The sequence below is a fragment of the Astatotilapia calliptera genome, chromosome 7, assembly GCF_900246225.1.
Source record: "Astatotilapia calliptera chromosome 7, fAstCal1.2, whole genome shotgun sequence".
NCBI classification, from domain to species: domain Eukaryota; kingdom Metazoa; phylum Chordata; class Actinopteri; order Cichliformes; family Cichlidae; genus Astatotilapia; species Astatotilapia calliptera.
This window is the reverse complement of record NC_039308.1, coordinates 41620402-41646060: the sequence shown is the minus strand read 5'-3', so window position 1 is coordinate 41646060 and position 25659 is coordinate 41620402. Positions and strand designations below refer to the sequence as shown.

Sequence of the window (25659 nt, the reverse complement as noted above, 5' to 3'; positions counted from 1 at the left end):
GGTTTTTTTTGCTCATTTGAGTCATGCCTTCACTAATTTGTTCCTGAAGCGTGCCAGCTCTAGACTTTTGTCCTCTCTTAAATTTTTATTTTGCAATTTTTTTAATGTACTTTTCATCGTTATATACTGAAATATTTTGTGTTTTAATTTTATGTCAGATAGAATTAAAGAAACATATTTAGTTATATTCATACAGCTCTCTGCACTGTAAGCCTAATGAAGTCAGAGATCTGATGTATTTTTTCTATAAATATATATATAGAATCACCACGTGATCCCCAGTCAGTCAGTATGATTTAATATGTAATATTAATGTCATTTACACCTCCTGGATGAAAACATGCAACAGTCACGCTAAAACCCATTTCATATTACTATCAAGACCTACTTGAGGTCAAATTGTACCATTAATGTAAATTTACTATCAGTAGTAGTAGCTGAAGTCAGTGTTGATTTGGATTTATATATCAGCATTTACAAAATGAATAACATTTATAAAATTAACTCAAATCATTTTGACAGAAAGCTTTAATGATTAATTCACCCAAGCTATAATAATCTTAATGTAATCCTGTGACATGACCTATTACATGCACAGACAAAGCCTGCAAATTACAGTGAAATATTCCTCTGTGTGTGTGTGTGTGTGTGTGTGTGTGTGTGTGTGTGTGTGTGTGTGTGTGTGTGTGTGTGTGTGTGTGAGTCTGTGTCCTAGGCATGCCTTCAGGCAAGCTTGTCAAGTTAAAAAAGTTTCTTTTCTGTAAACAGCCGTCCTTTTTGTCATTTTCATAGGTGTGTCATTCCCCCATTGATAAAAGCTGGAGACCAGGAAGCTGAGGGGGGAAGCACACCTGTGGGCAGTTTGTGTATTTGTGCTGTAGATATGCTTTGCTCTGATGGGAGCCCAACAGGAGACAAGCAGCAGAAAAGTTGAGTGCATTATACATGTTATATTATGCACATTATACACGCAGGTAAATAAGCAACAACACTGTAATTCATCATCTCAACAGCTAAGCTGCCTCCTGCTAACCATTATTATTGAGATATGTGATGGGAAGCAGCCTTTAACAACTCTTGTAGGATTTTAGTGAGAAAAAAAAAGACTTTAAAGAAAAGATTCTGGGAACTCGGAGAGGACCAACCCCCATCGATGCCAGGTTTGATTAAAACAGGCAATTTCAGAACATTCAGGTCTCACCACACCGTTTCAGATCAACACATATAAGAAATCAGTTGAATTGGCCAGGTGTGCTAGGTTTAACTAGTTGTTTTGCTAAGAACACAAATACAAGTTTTAAAAACCCATGTAGGCATCTGAAATTAACCATACTGCACAGTCCTCAAGCTCTTTAATTCTCTACAGTGTTTGTAATATTACATCTATACATTTTAATATACTTAATGATGTAGGCCTTGTTAAAAGTTATATTTTTATAGCTATGTGCTCCTATCTGTACTACTTTACTAACAGTTTTTTCTTTATTATTTTTGTTTGATTGCTTTACTGCACAGGTAGAATTATGTGGCGCCATCTTCATCCATTTTTTCTTTCATTCTTTGTGCCGTGGTGCTCGTGACACTGAGAGTCATCATTCATCTTTAGAGCTGTGACATCTTCTGTCTCAGTATGATGGGTGATCTCTCTCCTCACTTCAATGACTATTATCTTTAATTTGCAGAGTCTCAATTAACAGCTTATTGCAGGTCAGTGATTAACAATTAGTTGATTTTTTTAATGCAGAATATTTACAAGGAGGCTCACAGTGGTGCCCATAGCTTTAATATGAACAAAAATTTAGAGGCACAAACTTTTTTTTCCTTGCTTAATTTTATAACATGTTAAATGTTAGACATTTTCGCAATTAAATAATAATATTATATTGCATGATTTTTTTATTTTTGTTTTTTTAGATTCTTTTTTTCCCACATTTTTATCTTTATTGGATAGTGAAGCAGTAAAGACAGACACAAAAGTGGGGAAGAGAAGGGAAGGGGAAGACATTCAGCAAAGGGCTGCAGGTCAAACCCGGGTCTGGCCTCTCCACCAACGTGGGGTGTGGACCAAGCCCCATACTGCACCACTGACTCCCAAAATGCACTCAGCAGATTAATGTATAAACTAGGTGCATTTTATCACAACTACATATTCAATTCATTTCTATTTATAAAGTGCCAGATTACAACAGCTGCCATAAGGCCCTTCATATTTTAAGGTATATACCCTTCAATAATAGTGCTTGACTGTGCAACAGAACCCCTCAAATTAACAATATTGGAATTTTTGTGTGTCTGTAATGGTTAGTTTGTCATTTGCAATTTACTTGAATCAAAATGATATAATGCTAAATCATAAGTATGTTTGTTGTCCATGAATTCTTTTAAATATTTAATTAACTTTTAATTTTTTTTGCCAAAAAAAATTGGAAACGTAAAGCACGTGTTTTTATTACAATGTTAAGTTTCAGTACTTGTATTCTTGAACACAAAAACATGTTTTATTGGTAGAACTTTGTGCTTGATTAGTTCTGAAATTCGGCGTCAATAAAAATATAAATTTTCATTTTAAATGTGTTTTTTTTTTAAGATTTCTAAAATATATTTATTTTCTTGTTTTTATGAGACCTGTTAATACATTTGTTAAGCACTGTATTGTTTAAAAATGAATTTGCTACATTTTAATGTAGTCTGTGTGTGATATTGTTGTTACCTATGATTTTAAAATAAAATAATAATGCTGCTATGCTCTAATGAGAGAGGTCTAATTCTCAAGCTTAAACCTTTTATGTTTTCTAAGGTCTTCAGCAGGAAACTTGTTTGGTAAAAACATTGTAAACTGTAGGAACAGACATACCCACGGCACATTATCAACACGTAAAGAGTTGATTATAGTGGCTTTTTTCCTTTACAGTGTTGTTATGGAGGGACAAAATGCATAGTCTGCATCAATCCTAAAGATGGAGCCATGCCGCATCAGAGCGTAGAGTAAAAGAGATCGGTGTACACGGTGCCTCCTTACTGCACTGAATTCTTCGTAGTAAGTTTGACACCCACAGATGTTTCAGTTCCTGATCCAAATATCTTTCAGGACAATCAGTACATTTGCTCTGTCTTTGTGTTGCCTGCAGTTTAGCCTCTTTTAAAGCTAATGTTTCCAACCTGAGAACATGAGACTTTGGTATTTGGTATGCTCACACAGAGCGCGAGAAGAGCTCTCAGTCCCTCACTGCGTCTGGAGGGAAGGGGGCCGATGGGGGAGGGGACGTACGTACATACATCACACGCAGAGTTAATAGCTGCTAAGAAATCACATTTGGTAAATTGCATTGTGGCACTAACCTTTTCTGTAGTAATTAAATGAGTGAAGAGAAGAGGCTTGCCTTAATGAAGTCTGCAATTTACTATCACACACACACACATACACACACACACACACGCAACAGAGTCTGTGAGAGATCATCAGTTTATGAAGCCTTGCAGAGTAGGATATTTTAATTTCTTGATAATAAAATGTAGCTGTTTAAGGGTTTTTTTTTTAGTTGTTTGCTCCTTGTATATGAAGAGCTGCATCTACACTCTCACGTGGATGTCCAGTGGGCTCTCAGGAAGTGATGGTTTCCACCAGAGTTATACCAATCCTTGATTTTGTTATCTGGATGAATTGCTAGTCAGAAAAATGCCTGAAATATGATGATGGCAGATTTAGACTGTAACAGGATTTCTGTGTTGGCACATACTCTCCACTGATTTTGTGCTGTCTCTGGGTCAGTGGGCCTCCAGCTGTCCCAGCAGCCCCTCAGCTGGTGTATGTGCTCAAGGTTTCAGTGCATGTGCAAGAGTGTAACCATATTGTGAGGGAACTGATGGCATGATTCACTTGGCATGAACCAACTCAGCAGCTTCCATTAGTTTGTTGTCAGCAGTAAAATACTGTGAAATACTGAACCACAGTTTCTCTGGATTAATTTGCTGAACCTGATTGGGTGTAAAAGTTAAGCAATGTAAACTCAGACTGTGATGGTATCAATGAAGCACACAACAGTTTTCTCACAGTCAAAATTTATTAATAATGAGTGAAGAAAAAGACCTAACCTGAACTGATGAATTGGTGCTCTAAACAATGAATAACTGGAACAAAAGAGAACACTACAGGGATCTTTATGATGGCAAGCATTTGCATCGCCCAAAACTGACTAACTGCATGCTGGTCTGTTTCTTGTGTGTGTTTATGGACTCAAATTGTCAATTTTTTTCATGTCAGTAAGGATAAATCTGTGAGAAATTTATTTCAATAGGAAATATATTCGTGTCAGAGCTAGTATTTTTTTCGAGAGAAACTGTGGAGAAATTACCATGACAACAAAGAAAGTAAAGCTTTAAAAAAAACATGGCAGCTCTTGTATTTTAACCCAAAACATGATTTTTTTTTCCCTAAACCTAATCCTGTAGTTTTAAATTCTTGATTTTAACCTAGTCTTATTTTACAAATCAGTGGACTGGAAAGTTGTGTCAAGGCACATAAAAATAATAGAAAATTTGCATCCAGGAGCACGAATCAGGGGATTGTTACTGTTTCATTAACTACAGTGAGAAAACAATGAATATATTTATGCATATATTCACTGTAAGCCTATTTGGCATTGCATATTATTAATATTAGGGAAGACAAAATGTTTCAGCCAGTGTTCCCAGGCCAAATGTTTCCAACGTTACACAATAACCACAACCAGCTACATGAAAACAAAGTGAGCAAATGTCATGGTGATGCTGTGTGGCAGGCACAGCTGGAACCCAAATGCAGTACTCAGGTGAAAAGGTTTAACTGAGAGAGGCAGCTTTTATTTGCTACTGTTACAGAATAAATATATATTCTTAGTGCTTATTTTCTGTTTATGTTGTTTTAAAGAGGCCAGTATAGTAAAACCCCACTTTGAGTTATAATGTGTGCTAAAGGTCACAGAGTACTGTGTAAGACAGGAAACTCTGCACGCTTTGTGCAGGCCTGCAGAGTACAGGAAGTGAAACTGGGTAGAGTACAGCGCAGGAGTTGTTTTGATCGAAAATATGTGTGACTATGTGTGACGTATAACAGAACTATATTATATGCATTTGGCTTGTAATGCTTTAGATTTGCTCAGGATTTAGCCTGTGCTCATACCTTTCCAGAAAGGGAACAAAAACCCAAACACTAAATACAAGAAGAAAGAACATATCCTAAAACTGAATCTGAATCCTGGAAACTAGAACTAGGAACGGACTAGGAACATAACTGAGGAGCGCTGGGAACACACAGCTACAAGGGACAACACGACAACAGGCAGAGGAAGACAGAGGATAAAATACACAGACGATAACGAGTGGATGGGAAACAGGAGGGAAACACAGCTGAAACTAATCAGACATAATGAGACAGGGAGGAAGCAAAACTGAATACACGCAATATTGGACAAGGGACTATCAAAATAAAACAGGAAACATGAGACGCACACTAAGACGTGAACTGACTGAATACAGGGAACAGAGGGAGCAAGAGACACGACTGAGCACAGATGAACATCAGGAACATCAGAACTCCTAAGCACAAGAAAACTAAACACAAGTCACCCAGAAAGAAAATAAACTCAGATTATAACTTTGAGCAGATTCAAACTGTAGAAATACAGAAACACTGGGTCACAGACCCAGTACCATGACAGTAAATTTTCTTCTTGAAATACTTATTGCTACCGTTTGTCTGAGTTATACAACGAATTCGCAAACCAGACAGCAAAAGATGCAGCTACTCAGCTACAATCATCTCCCAAAGCCTTTGCATAATTCACACTCTGTTTGGATACACACCTTCAAAGCAACTTAACAAAAAGTTAACTGCTTATTACCTCTCACCTAATCTCATCTAACATTTAAAACTAAACAAAAAATCAGAAAGTATTAATGATGTTACTGTAACGTCCCCAGCCCTCAAAGCCGGCAGTGTGGTGGTGTTTACAGTGTGGTTTGTTACACAGAGCAGCTTTCCAGTCGCTCCCTGTTGTCCCTGTGCTCATCACCCTCCAGATCCCAGCGTTTTCCCTTACTTCCCAATGAGAGGTAGTGTGATCAGGTGACTGCTGTAAGATGTGATAGCCAACCACACCCTGAACTGTCTGCTCCACCCATCTCCTGCAACCAAGCACAAACCACACACCCCATTCGCCCATCTTAGGCCTGGAACTTGCTTGCTGACACTGGGAGAAAGTGGTTGCAAAGACGATGCTACAATAAAAGGCTTTTTACAGTTGCTTTGGTCTCTGCTTTGGCAGACTGCCACAGTAACTCGTACTTTGCATGAAAAACAATTGCTTACCTGACTACACTCACAGTTCTGACACACTGTGAAATTGAAAAAGTGCAACACAAACTGGAAACCGAAAAGTCTGCCCTCAAAGAAAAAGTTGTCTCATTGCTTCAGCCAAGACTTTTCAAAAGCTAAGTTTACTTTAAAGGCAAATAGTTTCTGCACTATTATGTAGAAACAGCAGATAGTAAAATTATTACATTAATACAATAATTCACAGATAAATACACTGTTGATTATCTGTGTCCTTTATACCCATATCACGTAAGTGTTTAAGAAACCAAAATGTGCAAATAAAACTTGAACACGACAAATCTTTTTTACAAAGCTAAAGCTGTGGCAGTCATGCCTTATCTTGGACTGTAACCAATCTTATATAACAGCTATTTAATCTGATATATTCAATAAATATTATATCTATATTATTCTTGTATTACACACCACCTCAGTGCATGTTTAATGAAAACATTTCAATAACTTGATCCATTTAATTCAAAACTGAAAATCTAATTGGGAAACTGCTGTGATAGCTGTTTATGTGTAAATCCATATTTGTAATTGTGTGCGTATATGTGTGTGCTTGTATGTCCAGTGAATAAAAAAGCATTTAATTGCATTGTTCTTTGATCAAGGCATGTTTATAGTGGGTGAAAGTTACATTAACCTTTTCATCAGCCCTGACATTTCCTCTCCTCCAAAATGGAAAATTAAAGACCATTGGAAAGTCATTAGTGAAATTTACTGCTTCTGTTGGCTGGTCAGCCATTAGAGAGGCTGTGGGACTGTTCACAATCTTCTGCCAAGTCACTTTTTATTGTTTAAAGGAGAAGTACATGTAGACAAAAGGCTTTTAAATATTAATGCAATTAAAATTATATAATGTGCACAGCAAAAAATGTCATCAAAGATGAATTTCAATTATTTTTCTTGTACCAGCCTGGGTGCTGTGTGCTCTGGGCAGTGGTGCCTACACTGTTTTTGGCAAGCAGACAGCCAGCAGTATCACATAATTCAACTCCATTCAATTTAGATTAATTTATATATAGTGCAAAAATTACAAGAACAATTGCCTCGAGGCACTTTGTACGGAGGAAGTAAGAACAGGAACAGGAAGAAGCCTGTGACAGAACCAGGCTAAGGGAAGGGCGGCCATCTCAAAGCACATGCAAAAGCGAAAACAGTTCTTATATGACACATAATAATACACATACTGAATGAGGTAGCATCAAGTATGAGCTAAAGGTGCCAGATAAAACTGAGAGATTTGAGTGCATAGCACAGTGTAGCTGGTCAGTGCTGATAACAATTCACAGATGATCTAGCAATCTCAACAACCACACCTATACGAGAAAACATCAACAAGAGAGCTACAAGCTTCTAAACTGACTGTTACTATGTGCAACTTAGGAACATAATTAGCACTTATTAGCACTAACTCAGAGTAACATGTCTTTTTATATTTCTGAAATATATTTCTTATATTATTTTATAAGTCCAGCTGGCACCTTCATGGATAATATTGTGATGGAGTTCATTTTGTAGCCCTTTTTTATACTCTGAGCACTCAAAACGCTCAGCTTGCCTCATTCACCCATTCACACAAACACTTTCTTCTATGCTCTTTTGATGTAACATTCACACACATTTATACTCCAGTGGATGCATCAGAGAGCAACTTGGGGTTAGTATCTTGCCCAAAGATGTTTGCATGCAGACTGAAGCAGATGGCAATCGAACCACCAACCTTACAATGAGTAGGCTCTCTATGCTGCTCTACCACCTGAACTGCTCTACTACAGCTACAGCCACGCCCACACCATCCACACACACTGGTAATATCACTCCAGTAGAGGAAGTGCTCTAAAAAGACGTTGCCTCTCGTTTTTTAAAATGCAGCAGATTTCAGGACTGGCCCATCTCTTCATGCAATGCTGGATTGTTGTTGCTCCTCTAGAAGAAATCAGACCCTGGTTTTTCTATGCATAAGTTGCTTTTTCTTCCTGTGTTTAGCTGCATGTTTAGCCGTTGGACTGTTTGGCTCTTCAGAACTAGTAGTACTGTCACCCAGAAAGCGAAGGATGTTTATCACTTAAAACTTATTTGTTCCCCACAGCTTGCAGCTTTTCCTTAGAAAGAAAAAACATATTGCACTCTTGCAAGCGCATCTCACCTCCTTTGTACTTAAAACTTACCTAAATACTTACCTTGCAGTGAATGTGATCAGGTGTTATTACACTCTGCTTGTAGAAAACCTGTTAAACTTGCCACTGTGTCTGTTTCTGAGTCTGTGTTTTGGTATGACAGTGTATCTATAACAAGAATAAAGTTACATTTTATCTTTTGACTTATTTGCCATAAATAAGAATTATTACAGTGCCTACTAAATAATGAAAGCATTGGTGAAATGTCAGCTACTGCTCCCTTTGAGTACTTTCACTGCTGTATTTGGCATTTGAACACTTCAGGGATACATGCATTCAGTGCATGCCCACATGTTTGAGTAAAATTTCTCAAGTGCCAAAAAGAGTTTTGTATTTTCTAATCAGTTTTTCTTTTTTTTAATTTAGATTTTCTGCATTTAATTCAGTTTATTACAGTTGGTATCTAGAGCAAATTCTCTCTGCTCAGTTAAGATTTTAGTTTCAGTGTTAATTTTCAATGATAATTGTATGAGCTAACTCAGAAGATCACAGTTCAGTGCATTTATTCACACTGACTGAATAGATTTACAACAAACACAATCCAACAAAGTGGCTAGAGATCCAGAGGGCCCAGGGAGTAAGGGAATCCACACATCTTGTATTTACAGGTCAAAATCTCAGTCAGACTCTCGGGGTTAGGATCACCACACCAATGAAGGGAATGGAAGGGAAACCAGCCAAGGAAACACATGGTCAGAATCCAAAGACGTCAGAAGCAGAACAAACACACAGCACCGCAAGAGTGCTGATATAAATTCCAAGGTGTAGTATCACATTCATCTTTGCACCTGTAAGGTAAGAATCTGACTATTCTGTCTTCTTCCAATCAGATATCCCAGAATGACTGTGAAGAAATACGGGCAGATTGATATTTTAAAGCTCCCACTTTAGCTGGGGTGCTATTTGGGTGGACAAAACAGATCCTATCACAATATAACTATTAAAGACATAACTAGACACATGTTCAAGTTTTGTAAGCTATCCACTGGAGTGGGTAGCTCCAGTGGATACATTTTTGTTGGCAGGGGACTTACTGGAAGGCGGAAAAAAGACAACCCCACTTTTATTTCCAGTGGCCCTAATCCTCTTCCATACTTATGTTCTGCAATTTACAGTATAAATTAACTCTGAAAATTTAGGGTTAAATATATCGTTACATTGCAAAGTCTGAATTCTACTTCATGGTACAGACCTCTTTCTGCAAGAAAGCAGGAACAAAGAGCAAAGTGCACTGTAGTATAATGTTGTGCAATGCTGCCACCTTGTGGTCCAAGTCGAATGGAAAGTTGATTCAGCTCCAGCTTTAATGAAGCTTACAAACAATCTTCTTATAGCCTCTGACAGTGGGCTCATCTCTGTGCTTGTCCTGCTAGATCTCAATACTGCTGACCATAATAATTTATTACAGCAATTACGGCATGCTGCAGTTATTAAAGGTACTGTGCTAATTCAAGAGAGGTTGGACAGATAGTGAAGCCCCCCTGGCTTTCCTCTGTCATCATATCTGAGAAGAGGTAAAAATTCTTAACATCCAGCCTCATCTGTTAAGAATGATACCGAGCACTACTGGCAGATTTTGGGGCATGTTTTTACTCATAGAATATCATCTTTATTCTTAATCAACGATATAAATCAAAGTCTAAGTCTTTTGGTATGTTAAATGAGAAATAATTGTGAGTAATGAGATCAAGTGTTCTAATGTGTGAATTTTGATTAGTGTCTGCAGTGAAAAGATAAGACATGTGTCACCAACCAGTTATTAAACATGATCCTGAATAAGAGAAATGGTATTAAGCGTATTAATGGTTGAACACAAAATTATAATACATATGTGAGTTTGCTGGTGGTTAATTATGCTTAATTGCTTAATACTGATCATTTACACCAGCGGTCCCCAACCCCCGGGCCTCGGGCTCAGGCGTGAAATGTATGGTTTTCAGGGTTTTTATCGGTTTTCAGCGTTATTTTTTTTTATCGTTTTTATCGTTAACTCAGTTTTCCTGGGTCTTTTCACGTGTGTTATGAATAAATCTTCTTTTTTTCGGTACCGGTACTAGTTTTATTTTGTTGTATTTATCCGCGACTTAAAGGCCGGTCCGTGAAAATATTGTCGGGCATAAACCGGTCCGTGGCGCAAAAAAGGTTGGGGACCGCTGATTTACACTACAGGTCAAAAGTTTTAGAATACCCAAATTTATGCAGGTGTTGCAGGAATTGCTGTCTTGTGTGTGACTGGGTGCAGTAAGGAGTGTATGTAATGTGTGTGTGAGCATGCGCGTGAAGGAAACGCGGGGAGCGAAAGAGGAAAAAGAGAGTGAGAGAGTGTGTCATGGGTAGAGGGCGACCGGGAGCAGCGTTCTAACGGGCTACAGGCTATGCAGTGTGTTTCCAAAGTGTGCAGTACTGTTATTAAAGCCTCATCTCTTCAGTACTCTCCGGTGCCTCGGCTGATTTCTGTCTGCCTCACTACTCCACAAAAGTGAAGGGAGTTAACCCCGAAGGAGGACAAACTTCGGCCCTGGAGGAAGCATCTCCCCTCGTGTCTCCCGACCACGGTCAGGGGACTGACGGCGAGGAATGGTTAACACTGGCGACCACGAAGGGACCCTCTCACGTTGTTAAAGAAGTGGTGAGCACAGAGAAAAACCGACAGGCTAAAGCGGCTAACGATAAAGCCGAGTGACTGTAATTACAAGTGTATTAGCCCGCAGCTAAGCTAACTCGCGATGGCCGCTGCTCGCCATTCTCGTGAAAAGTACGGACTTGAGACCAATTACTCCAACCCGTTCATATCGCTGACCAGTGTCTCCGAGGGTGCCGCGAGCATTAGGGAAGCTAACAGAGACAGAGCTGTGACTAAATGTGAACATATGAACCCATTCCTGTGTGCCGAAAGTTGTGCTAACACACACGCTAATGGAGAGTGTGTATTCGCGCCGCCCGATGGTCCTGCCCGGCCGCAGTTTTCCCGCACGAATCCCTTCGTTGATGCTGAATGCCGCAGCTACGGCCGTGAGAGAAACACAGGCAGCAGCATGAACTATTATCCAGCTCCTACTCCCCAAATGAAAATCCACTATCCAGACTCAAACCCATTTTCCTCCGCTCACATGGACAGTTTTGTACACAGCACACCGGCTCAGTTTAACGCAATGTTAAATACACCCATGCAATGTATGCCTTCCAGTAGCCTTAATGAAGCCATTAGCTATGGGGAAATCACTGCACAGCATAAACCCCGCTCGAAACCAGGCAAGACCCGCTGTGTGCCCCGTCAGCCCCTATCTGACAGTGAAGAGGACGGTGACACTAGAGAGAGAGTCCCCACCCTACGTCCGGGCCAATATGACGGCACCACACCGTGGAAGGAATTTCTGCACAGGTTTGAGAGCTGCGCTGAAGCCAACTATTGGTCAGAAAAAACAATGACAACTCAGCTTAAATTCTGCCTAGTTGGAGCAGCAGGGGCCATTATCCACAGAAATCCCCGCTCATCCAAATGGGATTACCGCCGCCTGGTGGACGAACTGGAAACTGCATATGGCCCTTCTTCTGACCATGCAGCTGCTGTTGCTGTAGAACTGAGGCAGCGAGTGCGTAAACCTGGTGAGGCCCTGCATGTTTTCAGAGATGACATTTATGGGAAAGTGGCTGTTGCATATGGTAATAGAGCAGAGATTGAACAAGACTCTATAGCTGTTGAAGTTTTCACCAATGGGCTGGGTGATGCAGAAATAGTACAGAAGTTGCTAGAGAGGCACCCAGCCACACTTGCCTGCGCATACGAAATAGCCCACAGACACGAAACCACTAAAAGGGCTGCATCTTATGTAACCAGTGCCATGCAGCAAGGAGCCCGTAACGCAGCTGAACGCCGGCCCCGAGCTGCCGTCGTCAGAGAAAAAGACAGAGATGAGACTGTTGCTGAGCATGCACCTGCAGCTAGCCCCTCACCGAATCGTTTTGTCCCACACACACCCTCGACAACACCGAACAATCACAGAAATTTTAAAAGGAGTGGGGTTCGCTGCCATAACTGTCAAGGTTGGGGCCATGTCCAAAAGCAGTGCCCTTCCCCTCACAAAACCACCAAGGCCTTAACATTGAACAGTAGCCCTTGGGACAGCCCAAAACCCACTGTGCTCCACCTTAAGTGCCAAAGCCAAGAAATGAGTATCCCCATGCGCCTCTACGAAGTGGAGGTATGTGCTGTTTTGGACAGTGGAGCCCGGAGGAGCGTGCTGCCGCTGCCCTACTACAACTCCATCCACCCAGACGTGAGACCACCACTACAGCCCTCAGTTGTTGAGACCTTGCTTGGTGTGGGACCTGGGGACGTGCCGGTGCTAGGTGAAGCCCAGATACCTGTCAATATCAACAATCGACAGGTGGATGTTGATTTCTTGGTGGCAGATATAGCAGGAAATGAGGTGCTGCTTGGGCATCCCTTCCTCACTCAAGCTGAAGCACGTCTTGATTTTGGCAAACGCCGCATCATCCTTTTCGGTGAAGAGGTGCTCTACTACCAAACCGAAGCCAGTACAAAGTCACACGCAGTGAGAATAGCTAGAACTGTGGTGGTGGAACCGGGGCAAGAGTATATGGTGAAAGGCAACGTGCATCCTGGTGCAGCAGCTCGAGGTGACATGATGCTTAGTCCCACCAAAGGTTTTGTTGAGAAGCACAAAGTACTTATCGCCAGAGTCCTAGTCAACGCACAGCCTTCTAAAGCTGTCCCGCTTCGCCTTTTTAACCTTGGCAATAAAGCAGTAACAATTAAGGCGGGATCCATTGCCGGGCTCCTCCAGCCAGCTGAGGCCATGGAACCCTCCATGGTCTCCCCAGCTGCAGACTCTCTGACCAGCCCTCCTGTGGTTCCTCTGCACCTGCAGGAGCTCTATGCCCAGAGCTCCACAGACCTCAATGACTATGAACAGCTCCAACTGAAACGCTTGCTTTGCACTTATGGACATGTGTTTTCTACAGGGCCTGCTGACCTGGGCCGAACCAGCCTTGTGCAGCATGACATCATAACCCGTCCTGGTGCCCCAGTCAAACAAAATCCACGAAGAATGGCAGGGGAAAAGCAGCAAAATGCTGATCAGCAGATCTACGACAGTCTACAGAGCGGTCTCGCCCAACGCAGCTGCAGCAGCTGGGCCTCGCCCATCGTTATGGTGCGTAAGAAAGATGGGACATACCGTCTCTGCATTGACTACAGGGCTCTCAACGACCGCACCATAACAGACGCCTACCCGCTGCCCCGCATCCAGGACACGCTGGACACACTCTCAACTGCCAGATGGTTCAGCACATTAGACCTCGCATCTGGCTACTGGCAGGTTGAGCTGACGCCTAGAGCACGCAGGGCCGCCGCTTTCTGCACTAGGACAGGCCTCTTTGAGTGGAACGTCATGCCATTTGGACTATGCAATGCCCCGGCAACGTTCCAGCGGCTGATGGACCGCGTCCTGGCTGGCATGCAGTGGGAGACCTGCCTGGTCTACTTGGACGACATCATCGTGCTGGCTAAGGACGTGTCGGGGATGCTGCAACGGCTTGGCCAGGTATTCTATAGACTTCAACAAGCTAACTTGAAACTGAAACCTGCCAAATGCTGCCTCTTTCGCCGCGAAGTTGCTTATCTTGGCCATGTGGTATCCGAGCATGGTGTGGCTACCGACCCCAGCAAAGTTCAAAAGGTTCAGATGTGGCCCACACCTACGTCCATCCAGGAGGTCAGACGCTTCATCGGCCTGGCCTCATATTACCGCCGGTTTGTGAAAGATTTTGCCTCTATAGCCGAACCCCTGCACAACCTGACCAAGAAGAATGCACATTTTCAGTGGCATGCTGAGCACCAAGCAGCTTTCGACAAGCTGAAGTGTCGACTCACCTCTGCCCCTGTTCTTGGCTATCCACTTGACCATGGAGAAATGACACTAGACACTGATGCCAGCGACACTGGCATCGGCGCGGTGCTGTCACAGATGCAACAGGGCGTGGAACGTGTGCTGGCATATGGCAGTCGTAAGCTATCAAGAACTGAACAAAACTACTGCACCACACGACGTGAACTACTAGCCGTCGTGGATTTCACGTCCCACTTTCGCCAGTATCTCCTTGGACGGCCTTTCAAAGTGCGCACAGACCACAGCAGTCTACGGTGGCTAACAAAAATGAAAGAGCCAGAGGGACAATTAGCTCGATGGCTCGAGAAGCTTGCCGAGTACAACTTTGAGATCATCCACCGTCCAGGTCGAGTGCACACCAATGCTGATAGCCTCTCCAGAAGACCCTGTCGCCAGTCTTGTCCATGCAGAGTGCAGGACCCCCCCAAGCATCTCGGGGGGACCAGTCATCAGGCAGTTCAATGCGAGTTGGACTCTGACACCAGCTCCCTGTTGCTGAGTCCGGTGAGGGTGGAGGGACAACCGGCTACTACAGCGGTGTGTCTAGTGGGGGTAAGTCATAACACCACCACACCAGAAACAAAGACTTTAGACCAAACTGCTCTTACAAAGTCAGACATTTTATGTCAAAACACTCCTATCAACACAGACATCTCAGAACAGACAATTCACACTAGAACAGACATATCACACCAGAACATGTCCACTAATACACACACTGTAAAGCTGACTGAGAAAGTATATGTGGCTAAAACCCTTGATACTGCTTCTCTGTTTCATGGTTGGACCATGGGGGAGCTGAGCCAAGCCCAGGACGCTGATGCAGACATTGCACCCATACGCGCCTGGATGGAGGCCAGCAGTGAGCGCCCCCCATGGACTATTGTTTCACCATGCAGCCCAGCAACTAAGACATACTGGGCTCAATGGAAACGGCTCTACTTCAGAGATGGAGTTCTGGTCCGTCGCTTCTACTGCCTTGACGAGACCCAGTTCTATCCCCAAATCGTACTGCCACGTAAGCTACAACCAGAAGTGATGGGCCAGATGCACGAAGGGCCAGTGGGTGGACATTTTGGTGTCGAGAGGACTGTGGCCAGACTACGAACCCGATTCTATTGGTATCACATGAGGGAAGACGTCGCTCTTTGGTGCCGTACTTGTACCAGCTGTGCATCCAGGGCCCGACCCCAGAAGACACCGCAAGCTCCGATGGGAACTGTCCGGGTAGGAGCCCCAATGGAGCGCGTTGCGCTGGACATTATGGGACCACTGAATGAGACAGAGCGCAGAAACCGATATGTGCTTGTGATACAAGACTACTTTACAAAGTGGACTGAAGCCTTTCCTATCCCAGATGAACGGGCTGCAACCGTTGCCGAGGTCGTTGCGTCTGAGTGGGTGTGCCGCTACGGGATACCTCAAGCACTACACAGTGATCAGGGACGCAATTTTGAATCTGATGTGTTCCAAGGGGTGTGCAGTTTGTTTGGCATAGATAAGACTCATACAACGCCATTCCGACCCCAGTCAGATGGCCAGGTTGAACGTTTCAATGCCACTCTCCAGAAGATCCTGGCCTCCACAGCAGAGCGTTGTCATTGGGACTGGGACCTGATGATCCCGTACGCTGTTATGGCCTACAGGGCGACCAAACACAGTGCTACAGGTTTCACCCCGAACTTCATGATGTTTGGCCGAGAACTGAGTGAGCCAGTGGACCTTGTCGCAGGTCTACCTCCTGATCCAGGCAACCAACCCTCAGTTCCAGAGTATGTGCAGCAAATGCGTGAGCGGCTGGAGCTGGCCCACCTCATCGCCAGGGAAGCCCTGGGTGAGTCAGTCAAGCGCGCAAAAAGGCAATATGACAAGAACTGTTGCCACACACAGTATAAGACTGGAGATCCTGTGTGGTATCTCATCAAAGGAACACGTCACGTCAAGAACAAGGTCAGAAAGTTCCTCCCATCGTATGAAGGACCATTCTTTGTCCTGGGACAATTGGATGACCTAGTTTATCGGATCCAGAAGAACCCAAGGTCTAAAGTGAAAGTTGTCCACCATGACCAGCTAAAGCATTATCGCTGCCGCGAGCCACTGGACAATACCTGGGTCCTTGATCAGGCTCATCAGTGGTCCCCTACAGAGGTCCCACCACCAGCTTTAGAAGATGACCCAGCAGACCGTGATCTGGGTCTGCACAGTCTGTTCTCTACTGCAACTGGCAATGGCCCCAGCTCCTCTCAGCCTTCTGTCTCAGTTGCAGCTGATCCCGCTCTGGTTGTGGTTGTCCCATTGTCCCCTTCCCATGTAGACCATGAGAATGGTGGGGGTGTGGTGGGTGAGCCAGACCACCCGGGCCAGCAGTTTCAGCGACCAACTCGTCGGCGCAGAGCTCCAGACCGGTATGGAGTGTGGATCACTTAACTTGGTTTACCTACCATGGACAGTTCCAAGTAGGACTGAAGATTCGGTTCAAGTTTAAATCGTTTCAGCCTCCTATACTGTTAGCTACAATGGTTTAAAAGAGTTATATTTTTTTTCATTGTTCCAGTGTTTACATTTTTTTTTAAAAAGTATCTGAAGGACCAACGGGGTTATCTACATGCACTTATCCATTTGTATTTGTGCCTTCCTAGATGCTAGGATAAGTTGGTTATTCCCGGTCGCCATGTAATAGTTACAATTGTGTAATTTCTTTTCTACTTAACAGCACTTGAAATGCTTTATTTTGCACATGTATGTACACCTTACTTGAGCCAACCTCTTTGTCACTGAAGTGCACTCGTTGATACTATACCTCACCTTATATGCGGTAATGGCTAACACTTTTATCTCCTGTGGGCTCCAAGTGGTAAAGGGGATTGTGTACCAGTTTTATGCATTACAATGCTGGAGTGGAATTATTGTTTAATTGCCATCCAGAGTGGGGGTAGTGTTGCAGGAATTGCTGTCTTGTGTGTGACTGGGTGCAGTAAGGAGTGTATGTAATGTGTGTGTGAGCATGCGCGTGAAGGAAACGCGGGGAGCGAAAGAGGAAAAAGAGAGTGAGAGAGTGTGTCATGGGTAGAGGGCGACCGGGAGCAGCGTTCTAACGGGCTACAGGCTATGCAGTGTGTTTCCAAAGTGTGCAGTACTGTTATTAAAGCCTCATCTCTTCAGTACTCTCCGGTGCCTCGGCTGATTTCTGTCTGCCTCACTACTCCACAAAAGTGAAGGGAGTTAACCCCGAAGGAGGACAAACTTCGGCCCTGGAGGAAGCATCTCCCCTCGTGTCTCCCGACCACGGTCAGGGGACTGACGGCGAGGAATGGTTAACACAGGTATTTATTGCAGTTCAAGTTATTCAAGTCCAATGAATAGCTTGAAATGGTACAAAGGTAAATGGCAAACTGCCAGAGGTTTAAAAAAGGTAAGGTTACCCAAAACTGAATAATAATGTACATTTCAGATTTATACAAAAAGGCCTTTTTCAGTGAGCACAAAATGGGTTAACAATGTAAAGCTGTTCTGCACCAATGGAGGTTAATCAGGTCTTGAAAGCTGTTGCTATTAATTCCTACAGGTGTTCCAACTTTCCTTCATTACTTGCAACCCCCTCTGTCTGCATAAAAGTGGTGTTGGAACACAGGTGAGCAGTATTGTACTGTAGAAAGTAGTGTGTTGGTCCAAAGATGTCGAAAAAAGGCAATTAACAATAGAAGAGAGACAGACCATCATAACATTTATTAAATTCCGTTCTTTTCATCATCCTAGTGCAAAGACAAGTGGAAGCAGACAAAAACAACAAACACACACTCTACAAACTTTACCAGAGTCATTTAGACAGCCGTTAGCACATGATTGTCCTTATGGGGACCTGATATGTTTAATATGCTGCTGAGAATATAGCCCAGATGAAGCGTATAGTATAGCTTTTATTTTGGAAAGAGCCATTTCTCTGTAATAAACTCTCTTTTCCAAAGATGAGTGTTTTCCCAATCAGATAGATTTTTTTTTTTATTATTTTGTAGTTTCAGCAACATTAAATTTAAAACTGTACTTTTGAGTTAAAATATATATTTATAATTTTAATAAATAACAAATTAAAAAGGTATCAACATTTTTTTGTATCGAAAAAATATCGAACCGTGACACCAAAGTATGGAACCGAACCAAACCGTGAATTTTGTGTATCGTTGCACCCCTAGTATTTTGCCTGGCAAGGCTTTCAGAACTGGGGTACGTCTTCGTCTGCAGTTCTCAATTTTCCGGAAATGTAAAAATAAAGATCATTTTTTGAGCTTGACCACTCTGAGTCCAGTCTTTCTCTGTCGCCAAAAGAATTCAAAAGAACTGTGCACGTTAGCATATGCTACTTCCGGTGCGGAAACTCCTGTGGGGAGCTTTGTTTCCGGTGTCTTATTCGCGCCTGGTTTACAGTCCAAAACAAGTTAAGCAAATGAATGAATCAAGCGGCGATTTACATTTCTATAGATGTCTTGGGCATTTACCCAATATATCTGTAAATGATATTCATCGACTTGTCGATATTTTTCCCTGCGCCTCAGAGAAAAAGAGAAAATGGATTCAAATGTTATATTTCTCAGCTGTCCCTCGTTTATCGCGGGTGTTATGTTCTAAAATAACCAGCGATGGGTGAAATCAAGTAGCCAATTTTATTTTTTGATGGTGCAAAACGTTTCGTGGACATCGTGGACATACAGTACTGCACTTCAGAGTCACACTGCTAACGATCGATGCAGCGATTCTGTACTGTACAGGAGAGACGTCACGGAGGAGATCGTCTGCAGCGATCAGGACGCAGGACACAATGTGACGTAAAAATAAGCATGCAAACTTGCACTAAAAAATCTGCGAAACAGCAGGTGAAAGATGAACCGCGTTAAAGCGAGGGACCGCTGTAATTTTGAAGGTCACAACATACCCTTCGTAAATACTAATGTATAGAAATCCTTACCAGCAATCATTCATTTTTTGTGTGGCTTTTTTCACGGTTTGTTAACATGCTGTGTAGGTGTGTACTTGACTAGCTGATCTCGACATAATGGGGGAAACATCTGGTTTGACTATTCTTCACCTGTAGTTTGAATGCTGAACATTTGCCTGTTTAGATCATAAGACCAGTCACTATACAGAGATGTGCTTCTGAATGTGAAATGTGTCTTCTGCTGCAGTAATGCAGTTCTGCTTGTGTTGAGTGATGTAAACAACTGATCGATCTAAACTCTTTAAACGTCAAAATTGATCATTAGATTTTTTATGACACAACAGTGGTGAGTGTTCCCACCTTCTCCTCTTTGTAACTTAACGCAATCTTTCCGTTTTCAAGTTTTGGACATGATTTTGGGGTATATCTTTGCAGTAGCGATTGACCGCAAAGTAAAGCTACCGGAAATGTACAACCCCACATCCGGTCTCAAACCAGGAAGTTAGCATTTCCTCGTGCACAGGGTCATTTACAAAGTACAAAAAACAATATAATCACAAAATAAGCACTAAGAATATATATTTATCTTGTAACACACTTAAAAATGTAGGTGTTTCCTATAAAGAAATTGTAAAGAAAGTCAATGTGTCAGTGAGTACAGTTTCCTTCAACATCAAAAGACACCAAAGTGACCCAAAGTGCTTTATAGGCACATTTATTTACAATCAGGTCTCCTATGAAGTGGTGACAAATTAAAGGGGAAAACAGTCAACAGTTGTGGGTAGTAGTCTAACATTTCAGTTCAAATCCTTCCAATATGCTCAGCTGAAATTACATCTGTGATTCCAATAGCCATAGCACATGACCCATATTTCTACACTCCATAAACCACGTGAGGTGCATCATCACCTGGAAAGACACCACTGTCGTCTGGAGAATAATGTTTTCGCATAGGATAAAGATTATCACTACAAAATAAAAAGGTCAGTACAAAACTATAGTAATGTTAATGTGTCAAATGACAAGTGGACCCAAACCATTTCAGCAAAGTGATACCATCCTGTAAAAGAGCTACCATCTATCTATCTAATGGGCAAATACTCTTGACGCTTTATTACATACACCTTGCAGATATTGAGATCCATCAGACCAGGCAATGTTTTCCAAACTTCTATTGTCCGCTTTTTAAAATCCTGTAGCCACGGTTTCTCGTTTCTGGTTGATAGGAGTGGTAGGTGTTGTGGTCTTTTGCAGCTGTAGCCCATCTGCTTCAAGGTTGGATGTGTAGTGCATCCAGATATGCTCTTCTCCATACCTTTATTCGAAGTGTTTGATTTTCTGTTACTTTCCAATCAAATTAAAACTGGCCATTGTTCTCTGACGTCACAGGCATTTTTGCCTGGAAAAGTCCCCCCCGACTCTGATTCTCAGTTTGAACTTCAGCGGTGCCCTAGCATTTTCAACAAACAAGCATTAAAAGAATGTAAAGAAAGCCGTGGCTAACATTTATGTTAGGAAGCAGTTGAACAGCAGTACCTAGTAAAATGACTTGTGTCTATTCTATTTAAACCACTCACAAACTTTTGACACATTTAATTTAGACAGAAGATGTACAAAAAAAAAAGAAAAAAAGAACAAAACATGGAATAAGCTCATTGGTCCTCTGTGCAGACGAGCTTAAAAACAGAGTGAACTTCCTAATGAGCAATTGAATGGGCAGGTTTTGCAGCCTCAGCGATTACAAAAAAAAGTACCAGTAGCTTTGCATTTGTCTTTGTAACATTTTTTACATTTTATTGACCTTTGGGTCCATTAAAAAACAAAAATAAAAAAATATTTTATTTCTGAAAATTCTGTAGATAGTTGGTTATCATTAGCTGGAATGCCATTCACTTAACAGTAAGAAAAAGGTTAACAGTGTTCCTGGATAACAAAAGGACAAAATGAAACAAGCCATTCCTGGATACTACACTGGCTTGTTTACACCACTAATGTTAGGATTCTCTTTATGCATTTTCATATGTTGAATCAGGTGTGTTTTCCTTTGGAAACTTTTATTACAACTTGAACATGTGAAGCATTTGTCCTTGGTGTTCTGTGCCTTCGGAGATGCACTTTCTTCACGTTTCTTGGAGTCGCTTAAAAGTCGTTCTGTAGAACTGGTTCTCATACCTGAGTTTGCTTTGTGAAGAACAAGTTGTGAACCCTGGATAGAAATCTGTGCTGTTTGTGTACCTGTGTGATTATTCAGTTGCTGCCTACAGTTAGATTTCTTCTCAGTATGCATTTTTGAAGAACTTGCAACAAGAGCATGTTTAAATGTAACACTAGTTGAACCTTTCTTAGATTTATCGCTATCCATCAAATCATTATCACTGTCCTCAGTCTCAGTTTCAGATGAATCAGAAGTCTTCTCATCACTAACTGAAGTTGGATCTAATGTCTGGACAGGTTGTGAGTTAGCAACTCTATTACCTATCATTACTTTAAAATGGGACTGCTTTGTATTTATTCTTTTCCAGTCATCATCGCTGTCTTCAGTCTCACTGTCTGAAGAGTCGGAAGTCTTGTCACTAGCTGCTTCGGTCAGTGGTTCTGCTCCTCCACTGTCGTCACCATCACTCTCTACTTGCATATGTTCAGTGGACTGGCAGTCTGAAGACTCTGCGTTGTTGTGAAGCTGAGCCGACAAAGCTTCCTCTTCATCAGCCTCCCTCTTTACAGCAATGAATGGCAACTCTGTGACTGAATTCTCTCCCAGTCCTATACGTGTCTCTCTCTGGCTTCTCCTGAGTTCCTCCTGTTCAACTTCAGTTTGTGAGCATTCAGGCTCCTCTTTCAGAGCAGGTCTCCACTCGTGCTCCTGAGACGGAACCTCTTCATTACACTTCTGCTGCGGCTGATAGTCTCCACGTAACACTGGACAGAAATTAAAAGTTTTAGTTTGGTAGATAATACATCACCAATTATAATAATAATATATCACCTCTATGTGTGTGTGTGTGTGTGTGTGTGTGTGGGGGGGGGGGGGGGTCACTTTTTTATACAGGGCCATGTTTGGATTTTTTGTAATAAGCACCTTCATTTAGAAACTGCATTTTGTGTTTACTTGTGTCATCATTGTCTAACATTTACATTTTTTAGATGATCTGAAACATGTAAGTGTAACAAATTTCTTTATTCGATGTATTGATCTCGTATTTTAACCAATCACTTTAGTAACAGTAGTATCACATTGTCACTAAGGTTAGCTTCCCGAGTGGGCCTTTTGCTCTATCACACCTACACACAGACATACTGGGGGCCGTTTAAGTTCATGGGAGACGTTAAACACATAGTGAGACTCCTGCTTATCAGGGATGTAAATCTATAGGTGACAGCTAAGCAGGAAAAAGGTTATAATTCTCTCTGTGAGGGGGAAGGTTTTAAGGATGGGGATGAAGGTATAGCTGCTTTGTAGTGCAGATCAGACAAATGAGCTAATTACTCTTCTCCTGCTGTTACATTTTATTAACAAATTAAACTTACATTTCACAAGGTATGGAGAGCTGACCTCCGACTCCTCTCGGCTCTCAGTCTTTAAAGGGATAAAGCCAAAAGAGAACGTCTCCACTCCTTGAAGTTGCTCTCCCTCATGGCTACTCCACATTTCTTCCTGTTCCTCTTTGATGTAGCGAGCACCTATGTGCTCATGGTTCAAGCTCACTCCCAAAGTTTGTTGTTTCGGTGCTGTGTCTATTTCCAACGCCGGCTGGGATTCTGCAAGAAACGCAGATACAAACAAATATTTGGACAGCACTTTTCTGCATGTGACCTTCCTATAAAATGCATGCTCTCGTGTTATGGTTAGATTTTGCTCCCAAGCAGTCAGACTTTCTTGTAATTTTTGTTAAAGTGCTCTTGTGAGGATGTCTTTATTCTGATACAACTTACACAATCTCAGCGACGTCTGATACTTGATTTCCTTTTACCCGTTAAGACTCAACTATAGCAACTGAATTACAATCAAGCAACGGGAGAAAACAGAGAGGAAACGCTGCACAGACCTGTGTGTGGTGAGGGAGCTCCCGGGGTGTTTACAGATTCCAGCAGCCTGTGCTGTCGCTCTGTTTCCCCCACCAAGGATTCTGCAAGAAACACAGATACAAGCAAATATTTGGACAGCACTTTTCTGCATGTGACCTTCCTATAAAATGCATGCTCTAGTGTTATGGTTAGATCTGACCCAATAACATTTAAGCATCACTTTAAACATAGCGCAAAAGTGAAAGCATGCTATTACAGTGCAAAGGCCTTGAGCCGCCCCTCATTTCTTTAGATTTCGCTCCCAAGCAGTCAGACTTTCTTGTAATTTTTGTTAAAGTGCTCTTGTGATGATGTCTTTATTCTGATACAACTTACACAATCTCAGCGACGTCTGATACTTGATTTCCTTTTACCCGTTAAGACTCAACTATAGCAACTGAATTACAATCAAGCAACGGGAGCAAACCGAGGACACGCTGCACAGACCTGTGTGTGGTGAGGGAGCTCCCGGGGTTTTTACGGATTCCAGCAGCCTGCGCTGTCGCTCTGTTTCCTCCACCAAGCGAGCCACATTGTCTCGGTACTCTGCAAAGGTTTTCTCAAACAGTCCCACTATCTCTTCAGCCACTGCAGTCAGCCGCTGATTCACCAGCAGCTTTATTACTTCCACTTCGGACATTTCCGTGCTATAGGCGACGGTGTCGTTTGAGACAAAGTTAAAATAAAAAACGAGCTAAAAGCGTTTTTTTTTTCTGGAGAGAAAGACTCACTGAGAAAGACTGAACACGCAAAGAAACACTGACGGTGACTTTTTGCTGTATGATAAATCAACTTCCGAGTAAAAAGAGCGGGGCAACAACGTTTAGTAGGTGCCGGGCGCCATATTACTCCAGCAGCTCTTTCTTCTTCTGTTGGATTTCCGGTAGTCTAACGAATCCAAAGCCTAGAGCTGCCCCCATCAGGCCATTCGTAGAATTACAAGATGATCAAATCCTGACATATGTCTGGTACTATGCAAAAAACCTAAATATTGATTTTTATGGGTCCACAATGATCCAAATTGAATACTGATCTAAAGGAGTAGTCTGTAATGTCCACTCTGATGATCAATGCAGATAGTTTCTGTCTTTCACATGTCCATTTTCTTTCAGGATGCTTTCTCATCAATGCCAACCGATGATTCAAAGCACTCATTGTTACATGGAGCAGATGGTGTTTCTGTATCTTGATAGTCTTTTGCAATGAAATGTAATCACACCCTTTTCATTTTCCCATTGCTTCTGCTGCAGAGCTGTTACGCTTTCTACACTCTGAAGTCCCTGTGTCTAATCTGAGGTCAATACCAATCCCTTCCATGCCAGTTCTACTGATTCTCTGGCTTTTTCAAGCCTGTACGATAGAACCAGGAGCTTCACCTTTACATCTGATCAAGCGACAGGTAGTTTTTCTTTAAGTCTCATCAAAACTGAGCTGAAATCATCACTCTTCTTAACCTGACCTCCTGCACCCACTTTAGCTAAGTACTATTAACAGAAACTACTTCAGCTGAGCTTTGTGATGTCGAGGTCTGGGATGTCAGGCAAAGTCTGATTTGCCACTTCATCATGGGCCACTTTGTATAAATCTGTAGGTGAGATACCCAGCTCCTTCTTAACTTTTCCTCCACCATGGACACAGAATTAGAATTTGCTCCTGTGTTTTCTAATGTACTGAGATCGTTTTCTGGTGTGGAAAGAATCCATGTCAAAATCACTGCCCACTGAATTTGAAGGGCTACAACCAACTTTGGCATTTTCTAATAATACTATGTTGTTGGATGTTGTGGTTGATGTCTCCTACGTTTGATTGTGTATCACATTGCTGTTTTTCCCTTATTGCTTATTCCTGGTGGTGTTTATCTAATTTCTACCAATAAAGGTGGAGGTGTATGCAGGGCCCCAAAGCATAAAACTGGGGCTTCAGCCTCAATTCAGTCTTTTTAAATTAGTTTGAGCTGCTGTTCCAAAACATAAACAGCTAAGTCTTGATCCAATTTCTGATTGCTGCTATTTGCTTTTCCCAAGTGAACCTTCTATCAAAATAAACTTTGATTCACCCTCTTTCTCAAGGTTTCTATATACATATTTCTTTCTATTCAGATATAAGCCATGATATGTCTGTGAAGGTTCTCAGTCATCCAGGTCATCGTAGTCGGGCTTGGAAAGAAAAGCGTCTGGACTTCTTTAAGTTTCCTTGAAGATGTTTCACCTCTCA

General features: G+C 42.2%; 2 protein-coding genes across 3 annotated transcripts; one reads left to right on the top strand and one right to left on the bottom strand.

Moving 5' to 3' along the window:
* The first annotated feature begins 10746 nt into the window (after positions 1–10746).
* On the top strand, positions 10747–17764 carry LOC113026251 (uncharacterized). Its single transcript, XM_026174804.1, has 2 exons — positions 10747–16855; positions 17661–17764. The coding sequence occupies exons 1-2, from the start codon at positions 11265–11267 to the stop codon at positions 17674–17676; spliced, it is 5607 nt and encodes a 1868-aa protein (XP_026030589.1). The 5' UTR covers positions 10747–11264; the 3' UTR covers positions 17677–17764.
* A 2321-nt stretch (positions 17765–20085) lies between these two features.
* LOC113026252 (lisH domain-containing protein C1711.05-like) lies at positions 20086–24867 on the bottom strand. 2 transcript variants are annotated; one of them, XM_026174806.1, is made up of 4 exons: positions 23893–24866; positions 23427–23507; positions 22909–23139; positions 20086–22299 (listed from the first exon to the last, which is right to left on the bottom strand). In XM_026174806.1, the coding sequence occupies exons 1-4, from the start codon at positions 24083–24085 to the stop codon at positions 21347–21349; spliced, it is 1458 nt and encodes a 485-aa protein (XP_026030591.1). In that variant the 5' UTR covers positions 24086–24866; the 3' UTR covers positions 20086–21346. The 2 variants fall into 2 exon arrangements, with proteins under 2 accessions (XP_026030591.1, XP_026030592.1); XM_026174807.1 differs by lacking the exon at positions 23427–23507 and having other exon boundaries at positions 23893–24867.
* Between the last annotated feature and the right edge of the window lie 792 nt (positions 24868–25659).

Bases quoted from the DNA above. Each gene is read 5' to 3' on its own strand.
- LOC113026251 (XM_026174804.1), top strand. From the start codon at position 11,265: ATGGCCGCTGCTCGCCATTCTCGTGAAAAGTACGGACTTGAGACCAAT.
- LOC113026252 (XM_026174806.1), bottom strand. From the start codon at position 24,085: ATGTCCGAAGTGGAAGTAATAAAGCTGCTGGTGAATCAGCGGCTGACT. The intron at 23,508-23,892 runs GTCTGTGCAGCG...TGTTTCTTGCAG, and splicing joins AGCTCCCTCACCACACACAG to AATCCTTGGTGGGGGAAACA. The intron at 22,300-22,908 runs GTAAGTTTAATT...ATTTCTGTCCAG, and splicing joins CTCTCCATACCTTGTGAAAT to TGTTACGTGGAGACTATCAG.